At 37.2% G+C, this 12,162-nt stretch overlaps 1 protein-coding gene across 9 annotated transcripts in view; it reads right to left on the bottom strand.

The window, feature by feature from the left end:
• Nucleotides 1-12,162, bottom strand: part of LOC134529175 (uncharacterized) — a 646,085-nt gene that overhangs the window by 396,991 nt on the left and 236,932 nt on the right. For all 9 annotated transcript variants that reach the window (XM_063363010.1, XM_063363001.1, XM_063363007.1 and 6 more), the window contains one exon: nt 770-916. In XM_063363010.1, the coding sequence (XP_063219080.1) occupies nt 770-916 (147 nt within the window). The remainder of the gene's footprint in view (nt 1-769; nt 917-12,162) is intronic.

The following is a 12,162-nucleotide window of genomic DNA, read 5'->3' as shown; positions in this document are numbered from 1 at the left end:
CGTACTTGATCAGAATTACACTTATCACCAGTGTCAATTACATCCCAACAAGAAACATGTTTTTGCCTTTGTGATGCCACAGGGAGTTAAAGAATAAAATTGTGTTCCCTTCAGTGTTTTTTAGGAGCACAATTCTTGTGCTGTGCTCTGAAAAAAGTGTTGAGACCATACAATGGCAACTTTGAGGTAATTTATATGGATGATGATTTATAGCGAGAATGAGGCTGAACATCTTAATCATGTCACATCTTTGAACGAATCGGTCATCTCCGTAAATCAGGATAAGGTCATTTGGGGGCTAAACCATGCAAAGCTTCTTGGGTACATTCTACAAAATGAAGAAATGATGCTTAATCGCGACAAGAACAATTATAGCACAATCTTTAATACTCACAAAAATGTTAGTGGAGTGGGAAAATTTTGCAATTTAATGGATACTAACCTAATTTGTTCCACAATCATCTGAAAAGGCAGACTCCCTAAATATTTGACAAAGGAGTATAGTAATAAATTTGTTATGGTGTGAAGAACTAAAAGAATATTTTATTAAATAATAGATGCAAGACAACCCTCGGATGTTGTCACTTCCACATTTCAATGTAAGCTCCAATACGTATTTTACATTGCATTGCACTGTACCTGTATCTTATAGGAGTGTTGTGGTGTATCAAATATACATTTAAGATAAAATGTTAAACACAGAAAACCACAACAGATATGATATTTTACATTCCCACATAAAATAATAATAAGAATGAATATCACTTACCTCGCCATGATCAACATCTTGTGGAGTATCTTCTGCCTCTTCAATTGGGTCGTGAGTCAACCAATCGTCTGGCAGTGAGGCTCTTGGTTCCAACATATATTCAAAAATGGCTGAATAGCCAAACCAATCTATATTCTCAACTGGATTCTGCAAACAATACAAAAAAAAATATACAATTATCACACTTACCATTGTAAAATCTGGCCCTATTAAAAAATAAAACTGAAATAATAATACTATACTTTGGTAGTATGTGTAAACATTATTACATTTATTTCTTAAATTAAAATTAGTTTTGTTATTAAAGAATACTAACTATTCTTAAATTTAAAGGAATAAAGTTTAAGCTCTCAGCATATATTGTCATAAAATACCATAACTGGACTGTATGCCATGGTATAGTAATATATCTAGGTAGGTAGACAAATAGGCTGGTGGCCGGAGGTGTGTGAGGTTATGATTTGGTTGTGCAGTAAACAAACAGTGATGTTTCGGGCAATAACAATTGCAACCCATCAGGTGGTTAAATATTATGTGCATACATAATAGTGGCAAAAAAAGAATGTTCGTAGGATGGTTTTTGAAAATAAAGGTTATGGGGGTATAGTTTGATAGCTACTGTCGGAGTGATTTGAGAATTCATAGAGGGTCAGGACACTTGGGAGTCATATCATGACACAATTCATTTTTATTGTTTTAAAAATAAAATCGACAAAGACGATGCAAAGCGTGCTTTTTTTACAGTTTGTAGGTTAGTGCTGTCCGACTTAATCATGTGTTTAATCTCGCTAAAGAACGTCATACAGTGCAACTCAGTGAAGTGTTTACAAAGCTTACGGCACACTTTAAACAGACGCCCAGAAGAATAATGCAGCTTTCGAAAACAAGATATTGTAAAGAGGAAAGTATAGCAGTGTATTTAGCAGAGTTGCGAAGCTTAAGTATGCATTGCAACTTCCCGAATCTGAAGCAAATGTTACAGAAACGGTTGGTGTGTGAGATGCAGGACAGGGCAGTACAGCACACTATGATGACAAGAATAGGCTCACTTTAAATGATGCTACTGTTCATTTGTCATGGAAGTAAAGGCGGGACTTAAGAAGTGAGACAAGTACAGAGGTAAGTCCACTTGATGGCGACCTCAATGCAGTGCATGCGGTTGCAGGAGAAACAGGTACAAACCAGGGCAAGCAAATGAGCTTCCAGAGTGAAGAAAAACTCTCCGCATATTCCACTTAAGAGTGCGAGGGAGATAATATTTTCTCGCGCGCGGTCAGTTGAAGTGGTTCATGTTTTCCTCGTAGGATAGCGTTGCATTCGGCCAGAAGAGCGTACGGCGCGGCACCATGTGGAAATCCCACGAACTAGTAGGAAAAAGGAATGTCACCGGGTAAGGGGGGGGGGGGGGGGGTAGAAGGACGGCTGATAGGGTGGGATGAGTCAGCTGAAGCAGTCGAGGCAACGGCTTTGTGATGTGCTGAGAAGCACAATATAACACTTGACTATCACGCCCGTTTCATACAAACCAGACAGAGCGGATAGATATTTTTTTTTTTCGTTTAAAGGAACGCCGATTTTATGCCTAACTGTTTCGGCGTCCATTTTATAACCTTTACGCTTCGTGGATGTTACTGTGTGATACAACACCACTTCGTTTAAATAAAAAACCGTTCAACAGTTCTGGTACATAAAATGTTACAAAGTAAAATTATCACTCATGTTTATTTTACATTTTACTGCAAGCGAAAAAAAAAAAAAGAACTTTAGATACAAGTCTACACTACATACCTAATAGTCTAGTATTGTCATCTGTCTGACAACTGCAGAACGAAACTTCTTATTTATACCTTTTTTAATACACTTGACGTTTCTGACTCGTGTTTTGTAACAAATATACCGTTGATTTGTAGAGAATAAAACACAACATAATTTGTTAATAGTTTGAGAAGATAACAGCATATTCAATTCTGAAAAATCGGCGATCTCGGCACTTTCCGCATTACAAAATATCGGCTTGACCTCAACTTTTTCTGCTCTTATCGCGCGAGGTGGCGTCAATACCAATGGCGCGTCCTGATAGGCTGGAACAGTTTTCCGCTCTGTCTGGCCGGCGTCCCGGCACCCGAATTACTAGGTAGTGGCTCAGGCAACTGAAGCTGAATTACTCCAGGAAATATTATCCTAATCAGTTTGCTAGTTTACTAATTTCTAAATGAAAATTTGTTAATTGTTTCTCCAAATTTCGTTTCGAAGTTACAAAAAAAAAACTTGAAGTCCGTGTAGTCTACGTTTTTGATTTTAAGAAATGTCAAACAAGAATTTGTCTTTTTTTCCCCGCAATGGACCTAGATAATAGTTTATATATTTTCTGTTAATCCAAATGTCCATACTTTAATTTTAACTTGAAGTTAACTTTTATAAATGTATGTTGTGTATAATTAAGTATACCTTTTTTTATCGATCAACATAATATTTGCTCTGTAACCAATTAAGTGAACTTAAAAGTCAATGTTACTGGCATTACAGTATATTACACATAAATTATTATTATTGCAATCACAACTGGTAATCATAATTTAAACAGAACTACTATAATCTATTTCATTGTACGAATTTTGACGTTTAGCTTGTGAGAAAGGTCTCTGTGAACAGGATTGCAAAGATCTTATTTTACCAGAAAACTATTGGACTGCCAGAAACTTTTTAAAAAGTGAATGTCAAAGTTCGGACAACATGGACTTTATCTCAATGGAAGTTATTTCTGAATACAAAATATTACCATATCGGTTTTTCGAAATTGAATGACAGTTCACTATATTATCATTGTGTTAGGTATGTTGAAATTGAGCCAACTTCTCGCTACAGAAAGGAAACGTATGTCTCTTCTCACATAATGTAGAACATGGTCGTGGTAACTACCCACCTATATAGTACCTCTGAAGGTACAATTACTAAACTCGCATTCGCGGTGGCCTGGGTTTCAATCCTTTTCCAGAGAGTCTTGTTATATTTTAAGTAGTGTATCTATATTGCGGCAAATATTAGAATAAATTATATGTGTCGTTAAGAGCCATGACCGTCTATGGTGGAAGGCCGCGGCCTAAGGTGTGGGAGGGCTTGCTGCCTGTCGCTCAGTGGCTGTTCTGTAATTGAAGCTACCGTATATCTAAATATGATACAGAGACTATAACAGCTAATGAGCGACAGCCATTAACCCTAGTACACCGCGGCATTCCAATATAGATGCCCACGAAATAGCCCATCGAAAATTAATATTGAAAGTTGTAATTAATTTGAGTGAAAAATTATGTTTTACTTAATATTTTTTTCGTTCATGTTACATAGCATTTTCTTTCCATAGGCTAGTCATAGGTTCACTAACGTAACCAAAGTAAGTTTACTCTTAGTTATTGAGCACTATATATATATAGTACCTATATTTTAAGAAAATTATATGAAATGAATTTACAGTAGGATAGGTCCATGGGCGTATATAAGGGTGGGGGGGGGGAATTTTTGGCTCATTTGGGTATGTAGTAAAGTTTAAGGTCACATAGTCATGTATGTATTAATAAAAAGGCACGAAAATGAAATATTGTCAGTAACATTAAATTTGGGAGAAATACAATATTTCAAAAATGTTACGTGTTATGGGGTCAAAGGGTCAGGGTCTCTTGGCGTAGTGCAGGATGTCTGTAATGGTGTAGGTGAAGGACCTTTATTGACTCAGTTTGCATGTCATTTTAGGCAGTCTCTGTTTTTCGCCAAAAGAGCCCAAAATCCTCCATGTTGGTTAGCTAAGTATTAGTAACGGTTCTTAAATTTCATTAAGATTTTCGGGGTATCAAATTGCTTCGAAGCTGTAGGTTCCAACAAGTCTTTGAGCGATAAAATACATAAACTTTGGAGTTATTTTCCACCAATAAGTTTTTTTTTTAATTTACTATATAAAGTACGTCAAAATTTATTTTGAAATAAAGCATAGTCTTAGTAGAAAACCACATATGATACCACAAATTAACGATTAATTGTTAAAGATGGAATAGTACCTTAATAGCCATTGCAATTTGTTTTCTATTCATCTGTTCATGCGTATTTATGAAATTTTTAGACACGTGAGATTTTTTACAATGTTCTCCAGTCGCGGTGAAAATTACGATTATTGTAATGTACTCGCACAAAACAGAACAAGAGCACATAAAAGCTTCACCACCAAAAGTAGTACACATAAAATAATTTAAGCTATAGCAGCTCGTAAGATTCGTTTACCATGCCCAAAAGTTTGAAATACTCCTCACTTACAAATAAGTGTAACTATGTTACACCGCGTACTGATACAAACATTTCGGGAGCAATAACATTTTACGATGTAATTATAATATTCTATTAAACTGTACTCCTCCCCCGTGTATCCGGCATCCAGTTATCCGGAACTACAGTTGAGGAAAACATCTGCTGGCCCGTACAACCTCACAACACGATGCCCTCCTCCCTTTCCTTTTTCCCCTCCGTCAAACCAATAATACCCATTCACTTGCCTTTTATGGTAGACGCGGTAGTTGCTTACAGCGCTACACCTTATCTTTCAGGTTCCACGTCGACCTCGGCCGGCCGCTAGTGCTAGATAGTGAATTGGCAATGCAGTTGTGCCGTATATATTTTGGACGTTTAGTATTTGTTTATACTGTGTTATGTGATGTCAGCAACAATTAACATTAATATGTGTCCAGATGTAGCAATAGAAAATATGTAATGACCAAAAAGAGTCCTGGATAGCCGTTTTTAAATACTCTGAAATCATGTTTTTAATAGACGCGATATATAATTGCTATGCTACGCTTATTTGATAAGTTTCCATTCACGTGTAACATTTCAAGAGTAGTACAGTTAGAGCACCCCTCAACAATAAGTCGCACAAGCGGAACTCCCGATATCCGGAACTAATTTTCCAAAAAAATTAAAACATTACAAAACACCTCCAAAACATTTCCGCACTGGAACGAGGCGTTTTTGCATTTGCCTGACTGTACATGTAGGCGCGCGCGCGCACGTCTGTCAGAGAGCTAATTATAGCCTGTCTTTCCCACGCATTGCGTAAATACACCGCTGGTTTTCGCGTAGGACGTGAATTACTATAAAGATATTTATCCTATAAGTAGTTTTATTGATTCACTATGTCAAGTAAACGGAAAATTCCGGCCGGCCCGAGAGTATGTACACCGACTCCCACTATACACGCTGACACACGTGATAGCGAGTAACATTTACTTCCAATGTGTGATGCTTTCAGTTTGTAGACAATAATTTAGTGTGCAAATATAGATATGCCAACTGTTACGGATATTCCGTAATTATTACTGATTTTAACCATAATTACGGGGTTACGGACGTGACAAAATTTCTACGGAAAATGCCTTAAAAGAAGAGACGAGACAGTCGATATATGTTATCGACTCTGACTTGGCTGTGGCTGTCACATGGCGATATATCGAATCGACTTCAGCGTGTGCGCCATTCAGTTGTGAGAACTTGCGTCTCGGCGTGTTGTGCTGTTAATTTTTTGTAATTTTAATGTGTTACGTGTTGCGACCGTATAGTGTGTGTATAATAGTATGTGTTAGTCAACATTTTTTGTGATAAATGTTCTCACCATGTTTTCAAAGCGGCAAAAAGTTCTTCAGAAATATAGACAAAGCGACACTGAAGAGTGGCCATGTTTGCGTGTGTCCAAACGGTCTGAAAATCACGTGTGGTGTTCTGTGTGCGATTGCGACTTTTCAGTTGCTCATGGAGGTAGAGACGACTGTAGGCGGCACGTGAATTCTACTAAGCATCAGGACAACATGAAAATAAAATGTACATCGAAGCCGGTAACATCATATTTTGCAAACAAAGACGACACTTCCGTTACAAATGCCGAGCTTTTATTCTCGTCATTTCTGATAGAACACAACATTCCAATTGCATGCGCGGACCATGCGAATTCTTTGTTTCGAGCAATGTTTCCCGATTCTGCCATTGCAAAAAAATTTGCATGTGGAAGGACTAAAGCTACTGCTCTAGTTAAATGCATGGCTGATTCCACAACAAAGCATATTGTACAGCAGTTACAAAATGGGCCGTTTGGTTTGGCAACAGACGGTAGTTCAGATTACAATATGAGCTCTGTAAAATTGTATCCAGTTGTTGTGTCATACTATAATAGTTGTCAAGGCCGAATATGCACCTCGCTATTGTCTTTGCTGGAATCCACTGATAGTACAGGGAAAGGAATCTTCGATATATTGAATAAGGAACTGACTCAGAAGTCTATACCTTGGAAAAATTGTGTCTCCTTCGCATGTGATAATGCAAACACAATGGTGGGCAATTTAAAAGGAGTTATAGCTTTCATTAGAGAAGTTCAACCTTCTGTACTTCTGCAAGGATGTTCTTGTCATCTTCTTCATATAGCTGCACAAAAAGCCTCTAGTCAATTCAGGGATTTAAATGTTGAACAGCTTTTGATACAGTTGTATTATTTTCTTCAAAAGAGCTCGAAACGTAAGAACTGTCTAAAGTTGTGTCAAGCTGTTTGTGGCACCAAACCCCACAAAATTTTGAAACATGTGAGCACTCGATGGTTGTCTCTGTTGGATTCTGTTAACAGGATGATCGAACAATTTGAAGCTTTGGAACATTTCTTCTCTGGTGACAATGCTGATGTTTCCAATTCACAGTTTCTCGACATAAAGTCTCAGATTGAAAATTCTTTATGTAAACTGTACTGTCTCTTTTTCAGTAACACTCTTCCACTTTTTGTTTCTACCAATGTTTTTCTTCTACAAGAAGCTCCCCAAATACATGCTCTACAGAGGAAACTTGTTGCTCTTTACACAGATTTACTAGTAAGATTTGTTAAGCCTACAGCACTCAAAGATAGTACTGATAATGCATCTATTTTTGATGTTGACTTTCAAAGAAGAAAAAATCAGAAAGATGATCCTGACCTAGTGATTGGTGCTAGCACTAGAGCCTACATCCAAGGGAAAAATCTTACAGCTTTACAGATAAGTCAGTTTTATTCCAATGTTAGGGAATTTTGCAAAGCAGGCTGTGACTACATTCTCAAGAAAATGCCCATTTACAATGAGTTTCTGAAGCATGCTGAGGTATTGGATGTTCGTTTGAGAAGAAAAGTTTCATTTTCTTCTGTTCAGTACATGGTTACTTTGTTCAAAAACTTGCCTGTTAATATTGGCCAATTGGAAACTGAATTTGCTGCTTACCAGTTCTCTGATTTTGGTGAAGAAGTTCTTGCTGCTCCTAGTATCGATGTAGCATGGCACAACATTTCCAGATTGCAAGATGAAAGTGGGCTGTACAAATTTGGAGAACTCAGCAAATTAATGTTAACTATTATTTTAGTTCCTCATAGCAATGCACCAACTGAAAGAATTTTCAGCATAGTATGAAAGAACCAAACTGTATTTAGACCCAATTTATCTACAGAAACACTAAATGCACTGCTTGTGCAGAAAGTGAAGTCATTTACTCACAACACCATATGTCACCAAAACAAATTTAGCAAAGAAGAGTTGGCTGCAGCAAAACGTGCCACAAAGTTGTCCCTGTCTGATGAAGGACAGTAATATGGGGTAAGCTACCTACCTTTGTTTACTGAAAAAACTATCATGTATAAACTATCAAAAAATGTTTTTATATAGTGTAACATCCAATATGAGATTTATCTTTAACATTGGATTATACTCACTATCAGTAGGTTCATAATGTTCAGTGTTCATAAATTTTTGTCGCGCCTGATTTACGCATGTGTAAAAAAAATTGTGATTACTGATTGTCTCACCTGGGGGTTGGCATCTCTACAAATATGTATTATGTAAATATTTATACTTTAATATATGGTTAAACAGTCTACTTTTATCTATATTTTCTATCTCTGTGTTTTTAAACGAGATGCTTGAAGTGTTATTCTTGTGTATGTGAAATGTAAACTGTGCGTGGCAGTGACTATACACTCTCCAGGAAGTGTGAATCACTAGCACGTCAACACAGAAGTAACACAACACTGCAGCTGTAGTCCTACTACCTCCCCCGAACCCTCTTCTTCGTCCTCTTCGCTCACGCACGCACCCACCCACAGAGATAAGAAACACACGCTTGCCAGCTTGCTAGAATGAAGGTTATTCAACCAGCCCGGAGTTTTACGACCCGGTACGTTTTGAAAACAGTACTTGTAGATCTACATATTTTTAATTGTATAGTTTTATAACTGTGGAAAATATTTACAGTAGAACTTTGGCTATACATATAAGTTAATATGTGCAGCATGTAAAGGCCTTTTTATTTGCCTCCCTACCGCAACTCCCCTTACCCGGAATTTTCCCATAACCGGAATAGACCTCCCCCCAATGATTCCGGTTGAGGAGTGCTCTACTGTATTGCATAAGGCTGTGCGAACGTTCGAAATTTCGAACTCGAACCGAACTTTGAAATAGTTCGGTTCAAGTTCGTGTCAATAAATTTGGGTTCGAGTTCGTTTTTTGTGACAACACTAGAACTTGTTAGTTTCCACATTTTAATAATACTAGAACCACGATTTTACGTATGCTCACGGCAAGGGCGCCCATATGGCAGTTTGTAAGGGGGGGGGGGGGGCAGACTATATGATAGTTTGTAAGGGGGGGGGCAGACCTTCAAAAATTGACACTAAGTGTCAAAAATTACAATTTGCCAAAAATCCTCAAAAACCCATACATTTTTTCCTCTTCCTGAAAGCTGGGGGAGGGGGCCACGGCCCTACCCTGCCCATGGGTATGGGCGCCCTTGGCTCAAGGTTCCAAGGATGGCATTCGTAAAATCGCTGCCCTTGTAAAATCGGGGCTGGCCCATTTACCCCCCCCCCCCCTTTTCCACAATTTTATTTCTTTAACTTTTCGAACTAAATATATTTGGTATTATTTGTGTGTATTTTGTCGTTATAAACAACATATAATTAAATATTAACGACTATTACTGCAACGAGGGGAAAAAAAAACCTCCGGCCGCAGCACATAGAGTAAGTAAAGGGAGAGGCGCCACTCCCATAGTAATGATCGTTTGCTTACATTTGTAAACAAAACCCTTGCGATCATACCATTTCTTTGCAACTTGACAACAAAAATATTACGGCCAGATACAACCTGAGAAAGGTTTAGTGTGTGATAGTTGGCACCTTTGTAGTCGCCATATTTTATATTGTTTCGATAAAGGCTACTGATATTGTAAAATTGCTTTTTGTTAGTCCTTATAATGGGACGTTAAACTATTTCCGCAATATAAAAAAATAATTAAAAGTGAATTCGAACCCTCAAACGTTAGTTCAGAGCTATGACGCCTTTACCCACATGACCACCAATTTATCTAGAGTAAAGTTCAACAAGTGTATGTACTTATTAAATATTTTTCTGCACTAGTAAAGTCCAAATTAATTATACAGCCAGATTGAAACTGATGATCGTTTAGTAATGAATTTTATTTCTGTTTATTATATTTATTTTCCATTCCATTATTAATTTTTTTTAATTTTCAACTTCAAAAACTACAGTAGCAGCCCTAGCAGGTAATATGGAGAACGACAGGCCAACGTGCTCTAATTTTCGTTTTCGGCAAAATGCCACGCAGCATCTAGTTTTCAGTGACATTTTAAATTATATACTTTTACTTTCAAATCCCATTATTACCACGAGACAATACAAAGATGGCCGTATGTAATTATAATAACTGGATATGTAATAAACTAAAGAGATCAAAACTTGTAATTTTTTTTTTCCGATGTTGGTGAAACATGGTATTCTCTCATTTTTAAGGATTCAGTTTGTTCTATCTACTGTCACCAGCGTGTGATCGTGGAATGCGCACTGGCTTCGCCAGCCCGGCGCCGCCCGCCCTTTCCCACGCTATCTTCCCACGCTGCGGCCGGTCTCGGATGCTACAGTCTCTGCGCTGCTGTTATTTGAAATATTCAGATAAATGGAAAGTTTTATACACTCGTTTTAAAGATTTTGGAATCAAAAAACAAACTAATATCATCAATTTAAAAATAAGTTACCTAACTTTTATTTTTCCGCCTTGCATAAAGAAGCAGGTTTCCTTTGTCACTATTCTTTTTAAAACGCGTCTTATTGCCACCAATTGCAGCGTTTCCCACCTATTTCAATTTTAAAATGTGGCTTCGTGGTAGCGCGATACAACAAAACAAGTAGTGACGACCTCCGACATGTGCGACATCTGTTATGTGTTACTGCAATGAACCTCTGCGTGCGGAGTGCCCGACATCTGTGTGTGGACGCGTGAACTACGATGTGTAAAATTCGTTCTTCGTCTACCGATTACAAAGGTTACGGCGGAACAGATTTTTCAGCTGGTATTGCTTCTTAATGCATTCTGCTGTTTCTAACTCATGCACACATATGTGTTGTATAATATTATTATTTTGTTTCCCATTTCCAATCAAATTATACTAGCATTCGTCTACTAAACTTCGCCGTTTTTAGGAATAATTAGTTAATAAAATAAGACGCATACCGAAATTTCGAGTAATAACATTTTAAGATCCATCCTTACTCTGTAAATAATATTTTACCAAAATCCAATTTATGTCATGGTATTTACAGAATCTGCTCCACCGCAAACGTCGATTTTGCTGCTCGGAACCACATGTATCGCGCACTCTTAAGCAACCATGTTAGCAGTGTTTGGGACCACATTCAGCAGATACTTGTAGACATTTAATAACAGTATGCCATTACTGTTCCAGGCGGGATCACATAGAAAGTGCATGCATTAAGATAAAATAGCTAAACTCAGACAGTAGCATGCAAGGAAAGACAGGAATCAACAGTTAACAATGGCAAGATGCACCTGCCATCTGATAGGGCAATATGACTAAAAAAGCAAGAGCTTTATGGCATAATGGAAAACAGTTGGTCAGTTCCATTTGCTATCAGACAGAAGGTAGGAGTGACAATTGGCAGACTTGTGACAAGAAGTATATGAGTCTATCCGCTTGTAATGCTGCAAGAGCCTGCCCTCCCTATTTATAAATGGTTTAATTAATAATTCATTATGTTGTCTTATACTCAATAATATATGGTATGTTTTTCTGATACAATTTAAATAATATCTTCTTATTCCTTGTAAAATAATTCCTGTGAATGTCATAATTTTATAATCATTATTTACATTATTTTTCGCTTCTGGTTTTTCTGACGATATGCTTGCTTTGTAATAAATAAGCCCCTAGTCTTGTGTTTACCTGTTTGTTGGTAAATTTATATTTATATGTGATTTAACAAGGTTTGGTAATTCATAAATATGACTATTAAAGTAATTTTATTTAGTACTTCGTTTTC

Source organism: Bacillus rossius, chromosome 2, assembly GCF_032445375.1.
Source record: "Bacillus rossius redtenbacheri isolate Brsri chromosome 2, Brsri_v3, whole genome shotgun sequence".
Lineage (NCBI taxonomy): Eukaryota > Metazoa > Arthropoda > Insecta > Phasmatodea > Bacillidae > Bacillus > Bacillus rossius.
Note: the sequence above shows the minus strand (reverse complement) of the source record. Positions and strands in the feature narration are given on the sequence as shown.